This window comes from Ylistrum balloti, unplaced genomic scaffold (assembly GCF_031769215.1).
Source record: "Ylistrum balloti isolate Yb309-2 unplaced genomic scaffold, AGI_CSIRO_Ybal_v1 Utg370298, whole genome shotgun sequence".
Lineage (NCBI taxonomy): Eukaryota > Metazoa > Mollusca > Bivalvia > Pectinida > Pectinidae > Ylistrum > Ylistrum balloti.
In genome coordinates this window covers 1,470,256-1,489,382 of record NW_026782224.1, presented here as the reverse complement: position 1 = coordinate 1,489,382, position 19,127 = coordinate 1,470,256, and the positions used below count along the sequence as shown (strand labels likewise).

General features: G+C 38.7%; 1 protein-coding gene across 1 annotated transcript; it reads left to right on the top strand.

Annotated features, from left to right (window-relative positions):
• Positions 1 to 563: 563 nt before the first annotated feature.
• On the top strand, positions 564 to 19,067 carry LOC132553103 (transient-receptor-potential-like protein). The gene is made up of 9 exons (XM_060217314.1): positions 564 to 1,499; positions 4,654 to 4,996; positions 5,391 to 5,838; positions 6,351 to 6,546; positions 8,036 to 8,248; positions 12,871 to 12,915; positions 13,086 to 13,148; positions 15,727 to 15,842; positions 15,956 to 19,067. The coding sequence occupies exons 1-9, from the start codon at positions 564 to 566 to the stop codon at positions 16,308 to 16,310; spliced, it is 2,715 nt and encodes a 904-aa protein (XP_060073297.1). The 3' UTR covers positions 16,311 to 19,067.
• Positions 19,068 to 19,127: the final 60 nt, after the last annotated feature.

Genomic DNA, 19,127 nt, shown 5'->3' with positions numbered 1-19,127 from the left:
TTTTATAAAGGACAATTGCTGCGTTACTATGGCAATAGAATGTTTGATATACTGGTGATAATGATTGTCAGGTGAGTCGTTCTTCTTCAGATGAGTTATTGATCAGCTTTGTGTTTCCATAACAACTCCACAGTCTTTCAGATGTAACATATAACTTATTATCGACCGGTCTAAGCTGCATTTGTATAAATATGTTTTTTATTGTCGTCTATGTATGCAGTCATCTACTTTCTTAAAAAATATTTTACAATTCACGGCTATGAATCAGGCATCATCTCCCAACAACATCTGTAATACAAAGCATTGTCTCATAAATCGTTAAAAATGATGCATGACATACGGACCTCACTTGGATTGTCATGGAGGTTGTTGTCGATAAATCGGAAGGCATTTGTCCACCCGGATAACCTTGTCCTTTTTCCTTGAACGTTTTCAAGGACGACCTTCATATTTTGTTCTCTGTTCACTATCAACTTGACTTTTATATTGTATTTTGTTGATAATTGTTTCAACAGTAACTTCTATTTAAATATTGCTCCTTTATTTGCAGTCTAAAGCAGGGCATGACCCGTTCGTCTGTGAAAAGACGAAGTTCACACCGCTCATCTAAGATCCGTCCCATCACCATGCCATTGGAACCCTTGAAGGAGTTCCAGGGCATGGACACGACGGAACGGATCTTCCTGGAGGCGGTGGAGCGAGGGGACAAACACACCGTCATCCGCTGTCTCCAGGGCTCCAACCCTGTCAATGTAAACTGTACCAACATGCTGGGTCGTTCCGCCATTCAGATCGCCGTAGACAACGAGAACGTTGAATTGGTGGAAGTACTTCTACAACAAGATGGCGTCCGCATTGGGGACGCGTTGCTGTACGCTATTAGGGAAGGCGTGTACAAGATTGTGGAAATGTTAATTGATCACCCGTCAATTACTTTAGACATGTTGGGCTCAGATTGGTCAAAGTGTCGTCGCTCGGGAGAGGAGAGTTCCGATTACTCGCAGGACATATCTCCCGTCATTTTAGCATCCCATTGCAACCAGTTCGAGATTCTGCAACTGCTCATCCTCCGGGGAGCGGAGATCAAACAGCCCCATCAACTCTCCTGTTCATGTAAGGTTTGTCAGGAGCACGTGCATGAAGACAGTTTACGTCACTCTTTGTTGAGGATTAACACATACAAAGCTCTTGCTAGTCCAGCGTGGATCTCCTTGACCAGTCCTGATCCGATTCTCACGGCTTTCCGACTTTCATGGGTACTACAAAAACTGGCACTCAGAGAGAACGAATTTAAGGACACTTATATGCTCCTGAGCGAACAGTGTAAGAAATATGCTTGTGATTTGATTGATCAATGTCGCACGAGTGAGGAAGTCATCGCCGTCCTCAACAAAGAGAGCGACGACGAGGATTCTGATGACAGACAGTACGGTTTGATGGACAATAACAAACTCACTCTAGCCAGGTTAAAACTTGCTCTTAAATACGAGCAAAAACAGGTGGGTATCATATTTAACGTTATGAGCTTTAAACCAGTGAGGATCTATAATCCTATCAGGACCAGATGATAACGTATCTACCGCATGATTGATGACGTGAAGGACAAGAATGGACAATTCTGTAAACCTGGACTACTATACCACTATTGTTTAGTTGGCAGTAACCCTGTAACATTATTGTGTGATTGACAGTGACCCAGTAACATTATTGTTTGGTTGACAGTAACCCTGTAACATTATTGTGTGATTGACAGTGACCCTGTAACATTATTGTTTGGTTGACAGTGACCCTGTAACATTATTGTGTGATTGACAGTGACCCTGTAACATTATTGTTTGGTTGACATTGACCCTGTAACATTATTGTGTGATTGACAGTGACCCTGTAACATTATTGTTTGGTTGACAGTGACCCTGTAACATTATTGTGTGATTGACAGTGACCCAGTAACATTATTGTTTGGTTGACAGTGACCCTGTAACATTATTGTTTGGTTGACAGTGACCCTGTAACATTATTGTTTGGTTGACAGTGACCCAGTAACATTATTGTTTGGTTGACAGTGACCCTGTAACTTTATTGTTTGGCTGACAGTGACCCAGTAACATTATTGTTTGGTTGACAGTGACCCTGTAACATTATTGTTTGGTTGACAGTGACCCTGTAACATTATTGTTTGGTTGACAGTGACCCTGTAACATTATTGTTTGGTTGACAGTGACCCAGTAACATTATTGTTTGGTTGACAGTGACCCTGTAACATTATTGTATGACTGACAGTGACCCTGTAACATTATTGTTAGATTGACAGTGAGTGACAGTGACCCTGTAACATTTTTGTGACCCTGACAGTGACCCTGTAACATTATTGTTAGACCCTGTAACATTATTGTTTGTGACAGTGACCCTGTAACATTATTGTTTGATTGACAGTGACCCTGTAACATTATTGTTTGGTTGACAGTGACCCTGTAACATTATTGTTTGGTTGACAGTGACCCTGTAACATTATTGTTAGATTGACAGTGACCCTGTAACATTATTGTATGACTGACAGTGACCCTGTAACATTATTGTTAGATTGACAGTGACCCTGTAACTTTATTGTTTGACTGACAGTGACCCTGTAACTTTATTGTTTGGTTGACAGTGACCCAGTAACATTATTGTTTGGTTGACAGTGACCCTGTAACTTTATTGTTTGGTTGACAGTGACCCAGTAACATTATTGTTTGACTGACAGTGACCCTGTAACATTATTGTTAGATTGACAGTGACCCTGTAACATTATTGTTAGATTGACAGTGACCCAGTAACATTATTGTATGACTGACAGTGACCCTGTAACATTATTGTTTTGTTGACAGTGACTCAGTAACATTATTGTTTGGTTGACAGTGACCCTGTAACTTTATTGTTTGGTTGACAGTGACCCTGTAACATTATTGTTTTGTTGACAGTGACCCTGTAACATTATTGTTTGACTGACAGTGACCCTGTAACATTATTGTTAGATTGACAGTGACCCTGTAACTTTATTGTTTTGTTGACAGTGACCCTGTAACATTATTGTTTGACTGACAGTGACCCAGTAACATTATTGTTTGGTTGACAGTGACCCTGTAACATTATTGTTTGGTTGACAGTGACCCTGTAACTTTATTGTTTTGTTGACAGTGACCCTGTAACATTATTGTTAGATTGACAGTGACCCTGTAACATTATTGTATGACTGTAACTTTATTGTTTGACTGACAGTGACCCTGTAACATTATTGTTAGATTGACAGTGACCCTGTAACTTTATTGTTTTGTTGAAAGTGACCCTGTAACATTATTGTTTGACTGACAGTGACCCTGTAACATTATTGTTAGATTGACAGTGACCCTGTAACATTATTGTATGACTGACAGTGACCCTGTAACATTATTGTTAGATTGACAGTGACCCTGTAACATTATTGTTTGACTGACAGTGACCCTGTAACATTATTGTTAGATTGACAGTGACCCTGTAACATTATTGTATGACTGACAGTGACCCTGTAACATTATTGTTAGATTGACAGTGACCCTGTAACTTTATTGTTTTGTTGACAGTGACAGTGACTGACAGTGTAACATTGATTGTTTTGTTGACAGTTGTGACCCTGTACTTTATTGTTTGACCCTGTAACATTATTGTTAGATTGACAGTGACCCTGTAACTTTATTGTTTTGTTGACAGTGACCCTGTAACTTTATTGTTTTGTTGACAGTGACCCTGTAACATTATTGTTTGGTTGACAGTGACCCTGTAACTTTATTGTTTGACTGACAGTGACCCTGTAACATTATTGTTAGATTGACAGTGACCCTGTAACTTTATTGTTTTGTTGACAGTGACTCAGTAACATTATTGTTTGGTTGACAGTGACCCTGTAACTTTATTGTTTGACTGACAGTGACCCTGTAACATTATTGTTAGATTGACAGTGACCCTGTAACTTTATTGTTTTGTTGACAGTGACCCTGTAACATTATTGTTAGATTGACAGTGACTCAGTAACATTATTGTTTAGTTGACAGTGACCCTGTAACTTTATTGTTTTGTTGACAGTGACCCTGTAACATTATTGTTTGGTTGACAGTGACCCTGTAACTTTATTGTTTGACTGACAGTGACCCTGTAACATTATTGTTTGACTGACAGTGACCCTGTAACTTTATTGTTTTGTTGACAGTGACCCTGTAACTTTATTGTTAGATTGACAGTGACCCTGTAACTTTATTGTTTTGTTGACAGTGACCCTGTAACATTATTGTTAGATTGACAGTGACTCAGTAACTTTATTGTTAGATTGACAGTGACCCTGTAACATTATTGTTAGATTGACAGTGACCCTGTAACTTTATTGTTTTGTTGACAGTGACCCTGTAACTTTATTGTTTGGTTTAATGACATACTTTAGATTTCGTTATTGACATACTTTAGATTTCGTGTAATGAAATACTTTAGATTTCGTTTAATGACATATTTTAGATTTCGTTAAATGACACACTTTAGATTTCGTGTAAAGACATACTTTAGATTTCGTTTAATGACATGGTTTTGTTTTCTTTAATAACATGTTTTCGTGTCGTGACACATTTTCGTATAATGTCCTATTTTCAGTTTGTGGCACATCCGCACTGCCAGCAGCTATTGACGTCCATTTGGTATGAAGGTTTGCCCGGCTGGAGGAAGAGGAATGGAGTGACTAAATTCTTACTTTGTATCGGCCTCATTCTCCTTGTCCCGTTCATGGCTGTGTATTATCTCATTTTCCCACGCAGTAAGATTGGCCAGCTTCTACGAAGTCCATTCATGAAATTTCTATATCACAGCGCATCATTCGGAGTGTTTCTGTTTCTACTAGTATGTGTTTCCACTGAAATCAGTGGCGACTCGAACAGGGAACGTTTCAGAGGACCACCGCCGTCACAGCTAGAATGGTTCATTGTGTTTTGGGTGACTGGTATGCATACATATTATTAGTGGCGACCTCGTCAGTCATAATTTTACATTTGTCACATATTCTAGTCTTATGTCCTACTGAGTAAATCCCCCCTTGCCTTACCCAGTAGGCCACATACCCTCAGTGAGAGAAACAGCTACATGAGGAAGTTTCGTTCATCGTTGTTTCTCTACTGTATCTAACTCGATATTTTTATCAATATATGCTATTCGTTTGTGTGTACTTTGTAAAATCTTCAGAATATTGTGTACATTTCACATATGTTCCATGGAACATTTATTTTTGAACTGGATGAGTCAGCAGATTTGTGTATTGACAATGAAGCGTCTTACATGCGTTTGTTTCATATTATACGTGCTTGTGTGGTTGTGATCTTAGTATTTTGATGTTTCAGGATTTGTGTGGCAGGAAGTGAAACAGTTATGGGAAGAGGGACTAAAAGCTTATATCCGTCAATGGTGGAACTGGTTGGATTTTATAATGTTGTCACTGTACCTGGCTACTTTCTCTTTACGTCTCGTCGCGTACATCCTTATCACATCAGATAAATACGGTCCCAGAGAAATGGCTCGGAGTGATTGGCCTTCTTTTGATCCAACACTTATTTCGGAGAGTTTGTTTGCTGTAGCAAACGTGTTCAGTTTCTCTAGAATAATTTACCTATTCCAGGCGAACCAACACCTAGGGCCGATGCAGATCTCGCTTGGTTGCATGCTTATTGATATTGCTAAGTTCCTCTTCATTTTCTTCCTCGTCCTTACATCGTTTGCCTGTGGCCTGAACCAGCTCTATTGGTACTATAATGGAAGTCGATCAGAGGGAGACCCAGACTCCTTTTATACGTAAGTATACTCTATATATAGCAACGGAAGTCCATCAGAGGGAGACCCATACTCCTTTAATACGTATGTATACTCTATATATAGCAATGGAATTCATCAGAGGGAGACCTCAGGCTATTTTTATACGTAAGTATACTCTAAATATAGCAACGGGAGTCATCAGAGGGAGGCCCAGACTCCTTTATACCTAAATATACTCTATATATAGCAACGGAAGTATATCAGAGGGAGACCCAAACCCATTTTATGCCTAAGTATACTCTATATATAGCAACGGCGGTCATCAGAGAGGGAGACTAAGACTCCTTTTATACGTAAGTATACTCTATATATAGCAACGGAAGTCATCAGAGGGAGACCCAGACTCCTTTTATACCTAAGTATACCCTATATATATCTTGTGAATGTACATTTATACTGATAAAACGTAATGATTTTCTCCCTTTTGATCCCGATGAAGACCGATACTACCCATTCTGTACTTACTGAGCATGTAGATTACTGTATTACAGGTTGGGCGAGTCTTACATTACATTATACTGGTCACTGTTTGGACTGACCGCCCTGAAGGACATAAAGATTCCTCAAGGTCAGTACTTCACTGAACTGATGGGAATGCTGCTTTTTATGGCTTATCACGGTATGGCTTCAATCGTCCTCATCAACATGCTGATAGCCATGATGTCCAACTCCTACCAAAATATAGAGGTATGTAGCATTACAGGAACTAAAACGCGAGTAAGCGCGTGAGTTAAGGTGGGAGTATGACGGGGGTAAGGACGGGAGTAGGACTGGAGTTAGGAGGGAGTAGGATGGGAATTAGGACGGGAGTAGGACTGGAGTTAGGAGGGAGTAAGGACGGGAGTAGGACTGGAGTTAGGAGGGAGTAGGATGGGAGTAAGGACGGGAGTAGGACTGGAGTTAGGAGGGAGTAGGATGGGAGTAGGACTGGAGTAAGGACGGGAGTAGGACGGCAGTAGGGTGGGAGTAGGATGGGAATTAGGAGGAAGTAGGATGGGAGTAAGAACGGGAGTAGGGACATGAGTAGGACTGGAGTAAGAAAGGAGTAGGATGGGAGTTAGGAGGGAGTAGGATGGGAGTTAGGACGGGTGTAGGACGGGGGTAAGGACGGGAGTAGGACGGACGTATCATTTCCTATTCCACTTAAGACACACAGTAAACCCCCGTCTACCCCTGTCAACGCTAGTATGTACATGGATCAACATTTTCTGCAGCACTCATTTCCAGGCTTCTGATAAAGCTTGTCAGAAAACGTGTGCTCTTTGATAATATATTGGTTGTGAATGCTATGCGTGTAGGTGTATGCTGCACAATCTGGAGTGAATATAAAGAATTCCCATAATGGAAAATTTAAGTATTTCCACAAATTCTACGAGTCCAGTGAAAATTCTATGAGTGCAAGATTCGGGATTTGCATGTAGACTTATCACTGTGTATACTATTTCAGCTTTACTTCAATATATCTACTGCCATTTAGACCGACTACTGAATTTGTCGCAAATGTATATATTTATCTGTTGAACGATCGTCAGATTGTTATTAGTTTTGAATCTGTGAGATAATCTATCAAGACATCCTTATAAGGACAACCTGGCATCAGTACAGTAGCTAAAATGTACATTTCCGACATCATATTTAGACACGAATCCAAAGCAACATAAAGTAAGTGACATCAACGTGAAGCGTTTACAAACTTGTCTTCACGTTGGATATTTCATCTCATAAATTAAAAAAAGTATTTACAGTGGTTCATTATAATAATAACAACAGACAGAAAGTCAGATATAAACATTATCGTGTCAAGATCGAAAAGTTTTAGCGTCACGACAGCCATTTACTACAGCTGTTCACAGTTATGCCACGCCTACTTTCTCCAGACAGCAGATGAACAAAAGGAAAATGTTGATGTATTTGAATAATTGTATCTAAATAAAGTTGCACTATCTTATCTATTTCCAACTTTATGAGTATTTAGAGTATACGATTTAGTCCATATTCTGGCATTTGTTTCTTTACGGGGACACGTGGCTTGTAGTAGCAAGTCCACTGATATTTACATATATTCATACGCGATTAACTGCTACTACATTTTCCTGTTGTGCGTAACCTTTTGTTTGTTTCATAAAATTATGTATAGAACGTGCGCTGACAAAGATTATTGTAATGTCACCGACAGAACCACGCGGATATGGAGTGGAAATTTTGCCGCTCCAAGCTTTGGATGGGCTACTTTGACGAAGGATCAACCCTTCCCGCTCCCTTCAACCTCATCATCAGTCCAAAGTCCATTTATTACTGTCTTCGTTCGTGTAACGCTTTCCTCTGCAAGTGTTTCCGTTCCCGCCGGTACAAAAAACGTCAGCATCGCACCTCATCCGGGACGATCAAGGTAGGTCACTCCAGCGAGCACTTCCTGGAAACCATATATGAAACTGACTGATGCATTGTGGGTAAGAACAATTGAGAATTGACAGCATGTGGTGTGTTTTGCCGGGAGTGCGTGACTGCAAGGATTTCATTTAAGTAGTTCACCATCATCAGATGGGCTGTTCAAATTCTGCGTTCGTGGTCCGTCTTTCTCACACTGGTATGAAGGTTCCTCTTAATTCTTTGATGTGGCCTTTTGATTTTTGGGTTTATCAGATAAACAAAATGGCTGACGTTCGTCTGTCTTAGATTCTGAAAATGAAATACTAGCTAGATATATCTCGAATTTAATATTTTTGTTCCTTCTGATACCTTGTACTATTTCGAATTTGAAATTGATCCCTAGTTTTGTGATGCATGTTCTTGTAATTTTGAGACTGATCAGGAAAGAAAATGGTTGTTTTTAAAGAAACAATTAAGATCATACCAAGATGGGTCCAAAGATTCCCCTTGTTTCATCACGAATTATTATCAATTACTTAAACCCCACCCCTTCCCAATTTTATGTGCATCACATCATTAATATTTTCAAAGTTTTTACTTTTATGTTCAATAATCCCCTTAAAATCACGCAGCCATCCTGGAATTTAAGTTATAACATAGAATACATTTGGACTTTCATATATAGGTAATTGGGATTTTTTTTATTTAGTCGAGACATGGAACAAAGCGGCATTGGCCTAGTGTACAACCATTCGTGAATCTTGTAGATAATTTTACTTGTTTCCAAAAATGTCAGCATCAAAATTAAATTGTACCCAACTAGTACAGGACTGTTGCAACGGCATTATACATGATGTGTACAATATATGTATTTGTCGCACATACATGTATAGATACAAATATTTTGTTCTGACAAATAAGTATTTCACAACCTTTTTAATAGTAAGCTCTGGAATGAAAATGTTACTTAGAAACGTAATACATACAGCTCAACATTTTCTTTAAAACAATATCGTTGCGATATTAATATTAAAAAAACAGTGCTTGAATTTACATTTGGCGGAAGACTTATCCATATATCGACAGTTCTTTTTGTAAATGAAAATAGTCTATTGTTTAATCTGGAAAGGTTTTTCAAAAACAATTTTTAAGTCGTGTCCATTTGTTGATGAATCGTCCCTGAAAGATGATGGACACATCATAATCATATCGTGTTTTTGTAGACTTCCATCCTATCTCCGCGGGATCTTCTACACATTAGTGTAGGTGTGTAAGTCTCTGTAACTTCCCGGTAAGTCATACAATAGGAGTAAGTCTAGGTTATTTTCTCTTTGCTTTTCCATATCTTTTATTTTCCTAAAAAAGACGTAAACATGTCTGATATTTGATAATTTATAAAATTCTAACTTGGAAAGGACGCAAACATACCTAATCTTTGATCATTTATAAAGATCTAACTTAGGAAGTAAACGTGCCTTATATTTGATCATTTATAAAGATCAAACTCGGAAAGGACGCAAACATACCTGATATTTGATCATTTATAAAGGTCTAACTTGGAAAGGACGCAAACATACCTGATATTTGATCATTTATAATGATGTCACTTGGAAAGGACGTAAACATACCTGATATTTGATCATTTATAATGATGTCACTTGGAAAGGACGTAAACATACCTGATATTTGATCATTTATAATGATGTCACTTGGAAAGGACGTAAACATACCTGATATTTGATCATTTATAATGATGTCACTTGGAAAGGACGTAAACATACCTGATATTTGATCATTTATAAAGATCAAACTTGTAAAGGAGGTAAACAATTACTTTTTGGCGAACGATAAACTAAAAGACTGTTTAAACGGATTCTGAAGGCTATTTGTTGGTAACTTTGGAAGAAATATTTGATAATTTATAAAGACGTAACTTGGCGATCCATTCATCTACCTTCGTACATTAAGAATAAACAGTATCATGCATACACTTTGTACTCACAGCTTTGTTAATTATTACCTCTATTTAAAATTATGGTCATCTTACCTGTTCAACGAATGATTATTTCTGGATAACTGAAGTAAGACAATTCATTTTTGGCTCCAAAATCGAACTCTACGAGATACCAGGTACAATGATATTCTATTGGAATCCGGTGATCGGTTGTCATGGTAATATGAGGTGTATAAACATTTAACTTGAATTCGTTTATTTTTCTTGTCTGTTTTCCTTTCTATTTATTTTCAAATGATAATTGTTTGATTTTGCTATGTAGCAGAATTTCTCACCCAGCACGGGAGAACATGCTTCTAGGTTACCGGGGCTAGCTTTAGACAACCTGTCAGTGTTTACGGTGAGGGTCACGTGATTATCGTTACATTTCCGGTGGTACTAAATATACGTACAACTGTATCTGCCAATGTCTGTCGATGTTGTCCTCCAATTTGATCACGTCGTGTTTTCCTCCCTGTTGTCTCAAGTAGGACAGAAATTTTATGCTGAATCCTGAAAACCTCATGATATCGTCCGATGATATTTTGAGAAACGCACACATCACACCATGGTCGTGCACTGTCTTGTATCTTGTGTCAGTTCCAAACTTCCTGTTGTCATCGCTTGGTAACAATTTCCATAGATACAGCTTGTTTATATATTGCACAAAAAATCATACCTTTCCTCCTTGACGTCGCTGAACGTGCAAGTATAAACTTCGTTGTGTAATACCCATTACGCGACATCTATTGTTCTTTGATGACCGCAATCTCTCTACAGTGACCGATCATACTGTTAATAGTCAAGTTGTTGACATATTGGTTACACTGTTTGTTCAATCGTCTGAACCACACTAGGTAGCTGTGTGACGATCAACGTAGAATTGGACCCCGTAAAATGTTACAGAAAGACAGGCTGGCTGGAGGCGAAGATTAGCACCTACCTCGGATGTTAAAAAGGACGCCCACCTTTATAAAGAATCTGTGATCATACGACAGTAGTACAAACAGAAGACATGAAGACACCAGTATCTTACATGTCTGATCTAACAATTCACGAGTTCGTCTTTGTCGCTTCTGTGTCTCCTCTGTTGTTGTGCTATTAAGTATCATATTTGCGATTCTTTTCATAGTGATAAGACCTCATATTTCTGTATGGGCTCTTACTTCGCCACATACATGCTTCTGATCTAACTAGGCTCTCGCAAAATGTACCTCTGGAGTCTTTCGCCTTGTCCAGCACTTTCGTCTACCGTGTCTTTCTAATCTGTTTCTGATCTAATTGCATCCTCGTCTTCTTATCTATCTGTTCCGACAATACTCTCACCTTCTGTATCTATCTGTTCCGACAATACTCCCACCTTCTGTATCTATCTGTTCCGACAATACTCCCACCTTCTGTATCCATCTGTTCCGACAATACTCTCACCTTCTGTATCTATCTGTTCCGACAATACTCTCACCTTCTGTATCTATCTGTTCCGACAATACTCTCACCTTCTGTATCTATCTGTTCCGACAATACTCTTACCTTCTGTATCCATCTGTTCCGACAATACTCTCACCTTCTGTATCTGTCTGTTCCGACAATACTCTCACCTTCTGTATCTATCTGTTCCGACAATACTCTCACCTTCTGTATCTATCTGTTCCGACAATACTCTCACCTTCTGTATCCTTCTGTATCTATCTGTTCCGACAATACTTTCAACTTCTGTATTTCACCTTCTGTATCTATCTGTTCCGACAATACTCTCACCTTCTGTATCTATCTGTTCCGACAATACTCTCACCTTCTGTATCTGTCTATTCCGACAATACTCTCACCTTCTGTATCTATCTGTTCCGACAATACTCCCACCTTCTGTATCTGTCTATTCCGACAATACTCTCACCTTCTGTATCTATCTGTTCCGACAATACTCTCACCTTCAGTACAATGTATCTAGCAGTTCTCTCTCACCTTCTGTATCTATCTGTTCCGACAATACTCCCACCTTCTGTATCTGTCTGTTCCGACAATACTCTCAACTTCTGTATTTATCTGTTCCGACAATACTCTCACCTTCTGTACCTATCTGTTCCGACAATACTCCCACCTTCTGTATCTGTCTGTTCCGACAATACTCTCAACTTTTGTATTTATCTGTTCCGACAATACTCTCACTTTCTGTATCTATCTGTTCCGAAAATACTCTCACTTTCTGTATCTTTCTTGTTGGGCTACGTCCTGGTCACTTTTTATTTTCTGGTCAGGCAGTATTTTTGTCTACAATGCCTTTCAAGTTGTGTGTTGTCCTTGCTAAATGTATGGTTCTGTCGAGGCTATATCCTCCTCACGTAATCTATATGTGTTGTCATTATGTCCCGATTACTATGGTAAACATGTTTTGTAGTGTCAAATAAAGACAATTGCCTCATACGGTGCTATGTGATTTAGGAATGTTTCATTGGTTCCTGTTGTACAGACAATGTCCCAATTTATTTAGGCTATAACTATTTTACAAAACACGATATTCAATATTCTGACTTGGTGATTCGTGCCCATAGTAAATATTAAGTGTAACCAATGAATACCTCCGCACCACTGATTTTGTTCCTAGATCATTCACAACACTAACCTTTTGTTTTATTTACAAACCACTACAGACCGGGGAGAGTGGATCCGGACTGCGACGTATAGTGAAACAGTCCGTAAGTGTGGTCACTACCCACCTCTATACTAAAATAATCCTTAACTTTATTGATTGTATATTAACATGATATTGTTTTTTGCTCATTACTAAGATTTTAGAATCCATTGCCAATTAATTTTAAATGTCATCAATGTAGATACTATATGCTGTATCCCATCTTTACTTTAGAGACCTGCTTTCAACGGAGAACCTTACAGCATCCCTCCATCCTACTCCCAGTTAATATACCAGGTAACGAATTCCTCCATCTTACTCCCAGTTAATATACCTCCATCTTACTCCCTGTTAATATACCAGGTAACGAATTCCTCCATCTTACTCCAACTTAATATACCTCCATCTTACTCCCAGTTAGTATACCTCCATCTTACTCCCAGTTAATATACCTCCATCTTACTCCCAGTTAATATACCTCCATCTTACTCCCAGTTAATATACCTCCATCTTACTCCCAGTTAATATACCTCCATCTTACTCCCAGTTAATATACCAGGTAACGAATTCCTCCATCTTACTCCCAGTTAATATACCTCCATCTTACTCCCTGTTAATATACCAGGTGACTCCCTGTTAATATAGCAGTTAACGTATTCCTCCATCTTACTCCCAGTTAATATACCTCCATCTTACTCCCAGTTAATATACCTCCATCTTATCCCTTAGTTAATATACCTCCATCTTACTCCCAGTTAATATACCTCCTCCCCATCTTACTCCCAGTTAATATACCTCCAGGTAACGAATTCCTAATATACCAGTTAATATTCCTCTATCTTACTCCCAGTTATCTTACTCCCAGTTAATATACCTCCATACCCCAGTTAATATACCAGGTAACCCTCCATCTTACTCCCAGTTAATATACCTCCATCTTACTCCCAGTTAATATACTTACTCCCAGTTAATATACCAATTCCTCCATCTTACTCCCAGTTAATATACCTCCATCTTACTCCCAGTTAATATACCTCCATCTTACTCCCAGTTAATATACCTCCATCTTACTCCCAGTTAATATACCTCCATCTTACTCCCAGTTAATATACCTCCATCTTACTCCCAGTTAATATACCTCCATCTTACTCCCAGTTAATATACCTCCATCTTACTCCCTGTTAATATACCAGGTAACGAATTCCCCTATCTTACTCCCTGTTAATATACCTCCATCTTACTCCCAGTTAATATACCTCCATCTTACTCCCAGTTAATATACCTCCATCTTACTCCCAGTTAATATACCAGGTCTTCCACTTACTCCAGTTAATATACCAGGTAACGAATTCCTCCATCTTACTCCCAGTTAATATACCTCCATCTTACTCCCAGTTAATATACCAGGTAACGAATTCCTCCATCTTACTCCCAGTTAATATACCTCCATCTTACTCCCTGTTAATATACCAGGTAACGAATTCCTCCATCTTACTCCCAGTTAATATACCTCCATCTTACTCCCAGTTAATATACCAGGTAACGAATTCCTCCATCTTACTCCCAGTTAATATACCTCCATCTTACTCCCAGTTAGTATACCAGGTAACGAATTCCTCCATCTTACTCCCAGTTAATATACCTCCATCTTACTCCCAGTTAATATACCAGGTAACGAATTCCTCCATCTTACTCCCAGTTAATATACCAGGTAACGAATTCCTCCATCTTACTCCCAGTTAATATACCTCCATCTTACTCCCAGTTAATATACCAGGTAACGAATTCCTCCATCTTACTCCCAGTTAATATACCTCCATCTTACTCCCAGTTAATATACCAGGTAACGAATTCCTCCATCTTACTCCCAGTTAATATACCTCCATCTTACTCCCAGTTAATATACCTCCATCTTACTCCCAGTTAATATACCAGGTAACGAATTCCTCCATCTTACTCCCAGTTAATATACCTCCATCGAATTCCTCCATCTTACTCCCAGATAATATACCTCCATCTTACTCCCAGTTAATATACCTCCATCTTACTCCCAGTTAATATACCAGGTAACGAATTCCTCCATCTTACTCCCAGTTAATATACCTCCATCTTACTCCCAGTTAATATACCTCCATCCCAGTTAATATACCTCCTCCCAGTTAATATACCAGGTAACCATCTTACTCCCAGTTAATATACCAGGTAACGAATTCCTCCATCTTACTTCCAGATAATATACCTCCATCTTACTCCCAGTTAATACACCTCCATCTTACTCCCAGTTTATATACCAGGTAACGAATTCCTAAATCTTACTCCCAGTTAATATACCTCCCTGTTAATATACTTACTCCCAGTTAATATACCAGGTAACGAATTCCTCCATCTTACTCCCAGATAATATACCTCCATCTTACTCCCAGTTAATATACCTCCATCTTACTCCCAGTTAATATGCCTCCATCTTACTCCCAGTTAATATGCCTCTATCTTACTCCCAGTTAATATACCAGGTAACTGCAGAAGGAATTTTAAGACAATGACAACTATAGGTTCTAACCCTGCTTTTGAAATGATTGTCATATCGCAAGAGTTTGTCGTTAATGAAAAATCTCCTAAGAACTTTGGACAGTGCATAAATTATGGCCTAAACACATGTGCAGGTATATAGATTTCCTACCGTCGATTCTAGAGTACATCCCCGATGTCTGAATAACGTTTCATAAAAGGATCTTTATAATTCTGATTTATTTTGAGTTTTGGCTGAGTAATTCTGACATTGATCCATGGCACAGATTGAGAATAAGATAGAAACTCTCCATCGATTGAAATAAGACAGTGAGAAGCCTTCGGTCACAGTGATGTGTATTTATAGGATGTAATGAGACGGCTGGTCAGTAGATACATTCACCAAACCAAGAAACAACGACAACAGGACGGGGTCAATGAAGACGACTTGTTAGAGATCAAACAAGACATATCTAGTCTAAGGTGAGTTGTGAGTAATGTGAACACGTGCTGAAGATGTAGACAAGTAAATAGTATTGATAGATGAAATTATTCGGATAATGCATAAAGTACTCAGAGTTTGTTCATTTTTGTAGGTATGAGCTGAGAGAAGATCGAAAGCGGGAAATAGCTCGCGGGGAGAATCATTTTGAAAGTTTGAAGCACGAGATTCTGTCGGTTGTAAAGAAAGGTTCTACTGCTGGGAGTCATCACCATGGACTCGCAGGGAGCTGTAATGATAGCCAGGGGACCGGTACATCTAGCCATTCAGTTGCTGATTTTCAACACCTGAAGCAGGAACTCATCTGTAGTCTGCGGCAGGAACTGAGGGAGGCTGTGTCCGAATTGTCCAGTTACAGCTCCGCACAGGGATTAACTGGAAATACAGGCCTCACTTTACCACCGGCTGAGTCTGAGCTGTACCAAACCCATCTCTACACACAGTTGTGATGTTCCACACACTTCTCTGTATACAGGTGTGATGTTTCGCACACCAACCTATATACAAGTGGGATGCTCCACACACCTCTCTATATACAATTGTGACGTATCACACACCTTTCTACATACAGTTGTGACGTATCACACACCTTTCTACATACATTTGTGACGTATCACACACCTTTCTATATACAATTGTGACGTATCACACACCTTTCTACATATAGTTGTGACGTATCACACACCTCTCTATATACAATTGTGACGTATCACACACCTCTTTATATACCATTGTGACGTATCACACACCTTTCTACATACAGTTGTGACGTATCAATCACCTCTCTTTATACACTTATGACGTATCACACACCTCTCTATATACAGTAGTGACGTATCACACACCTCTCTATACACAATTGTGACGTATCACACACCTTTCTACATACAGTAGTGACGTGTCACACCTATGTATATACAATTGTGACGTATCACACATCTTTTTACATACTGTACCACATTTTAGACTTGCTAACAGCTCAGTAAATGTTGCTGGTGTATTGTTTATATAAATAATTCTGAAATGTGACGAAGATTTTTTAATATATGGTTAATTATGGTGTTAAAAGCGTAGACTGACGGTATGTTCAAATTGCTTTTAATTTTATTTCATTCAAACATTTTCTTTAGTACATATTTTTGCGTAGTAAGCGGTATGGGAAGGTTGTTAATTCCACAGGTCTTTTCGGCATCGTTATAATTTCTATATACACTGAGTATTACCCGGTACAGGGTGGTAACATATTCAACTGGTTTTTTCGGCTCTGCTTTACATGTAGTTCTACAATTTTGCGTACTTTAAAGCGTACGAGATCGTGATCAAATCTACTGGACTTTTTGGGCTACGCTATAAATTCGTGTACGGTAAGGTAGTAGAAAATGTACGAATGTGATACACTAGGATTACAATTAGGTCGAGTAGTAACAATGTATGTAATTTAAGTAGAAGTAAATCCTGCTATAGTGTTGATTTGCCCAAGCATTCTCCGACCATCTCGTGTTTATTACTTATATGTCGGCAAGATGAGGCGTGCATTTCAACAGGTCAGTCAATGGATTTAGTTTCTTACCAACTTTTTAAAGCTTAAACAGGGTGGCTATGGGATATATTGTGAAGTTTTGGGTTGGATTGCACTGAAACCGTTAATTTGTTTTGAAGCATTACCACGATTTGTCTTGTAAGCCATCTGGTTATGTTGTAGCAGGCCGGTTATAAATCGGGAAGAGGGGTCCCATACATTCTCGCACATTTACGATTAAATTTTAAACAACGCATGTCGTAATCGACTTAAAAACATAACATATATCCATTTGACTACTCATTTGTCTCATAAAAAGATGGTAAAGTGTGATTACCGAAACGTCACAAACAGATTCGAAAATCATATTACACATTACTTACCAACTGATAAAAATGTTTCACAACTTCGGATTTAGAAAAAAAACCCACATCACAACATTTAAACAGTTTAAGACACACCATACTATGTGTAACAGTTAGGACACGATAACATTGTTAATAGTTTTTGGTTTCTAGAACATATAGATATTTTCTCTGTAATTAAAGACCTCCGGCAACATTTGTTATATTTTAACATGTGAGCTCTAATCAAATACAAGATATCATGTGGTGAAGACAGGTGGTGACTTAGAGACGAAGACAAGATATCGTGTGGTGAAGACAGGTGGTAACTTAGAGACGAAGACAAGATATCGTGTGGTGAAGACAGGTGGTAACTTAGAGACGAAGACAAGATATCGTGTGGTGAAGACAGGTGGTAACTTAGAGACGAAGACAAGATATTGTGTGGTGAAGACACGTGGTAACTTAGAGACGAAGACAAGATATCGTGAGGTGAAGACAGGTGGTAACTTAGAGATGAAGACACGATATCGTGTGGTGAAGACACGTGGTAACTTAGAGACGAAGACATGCTATCGTGGTAAAGACACGTGGTAACTTACAGACGAAGACAAGATATTGTGTGGTGAAGACAGGTGGAAACTTAGAGATGAAGACACGATATCGTGTGGTGAAGACAGGTGGTAATTTAGAGACGAAGACAAAATATCGTGTGGTGAAGACAGGTGGTAACTTAGAGACGAAGACACGATATCGTGGTAAAGACACGTGGTTACTAAGAGATGAAGATCGATATCATGTGGTAAATACACGTGGTAACTTAGTAATTGATGCTTGTGCGTCAAGCTATTAGGTGCTATAGCCTTGCGGTCATAGGTGTTACATAGTCGTGGTATAGTTATAGATGTCATAGCGTCGCGGTTATAGATGTCATAGCGTCGCGGTTATAGATGTTATAGCGTCGCGGTTATAGATTTTTTTGTGTCGCGGTTATAAATGTTATAGTATCGCGTTTATTGATATTATAGCGTCGTGATGATTGATATCATATCATCCCGATTATGAATTTTTAGCATCGCGGTAATAGATGTTATAGCGTCGAGTTTATAGATGTTATGGCGTCGCGGTTATAGATGTTATAGCGACGCGATTGTAGATAACATATCATGGCGGTTATAGATGTTATAGCGTCGCGGTTATAGATTAAGTAATAAGACATTACTATCATAGATGTTACGTTTTATATATGGGGGCTTCACTGTTGTAGATGATTATCTTAAAACATGTTGATTATCTCGATCGTTTGTTGTAATTAATTTTATACCAATAAAATAGATTTTGTATTTTGTTGCTTCTCTTTGTGTTTTCCAAATAGTTTCAGAAATAAGCAATAACATTTTTAT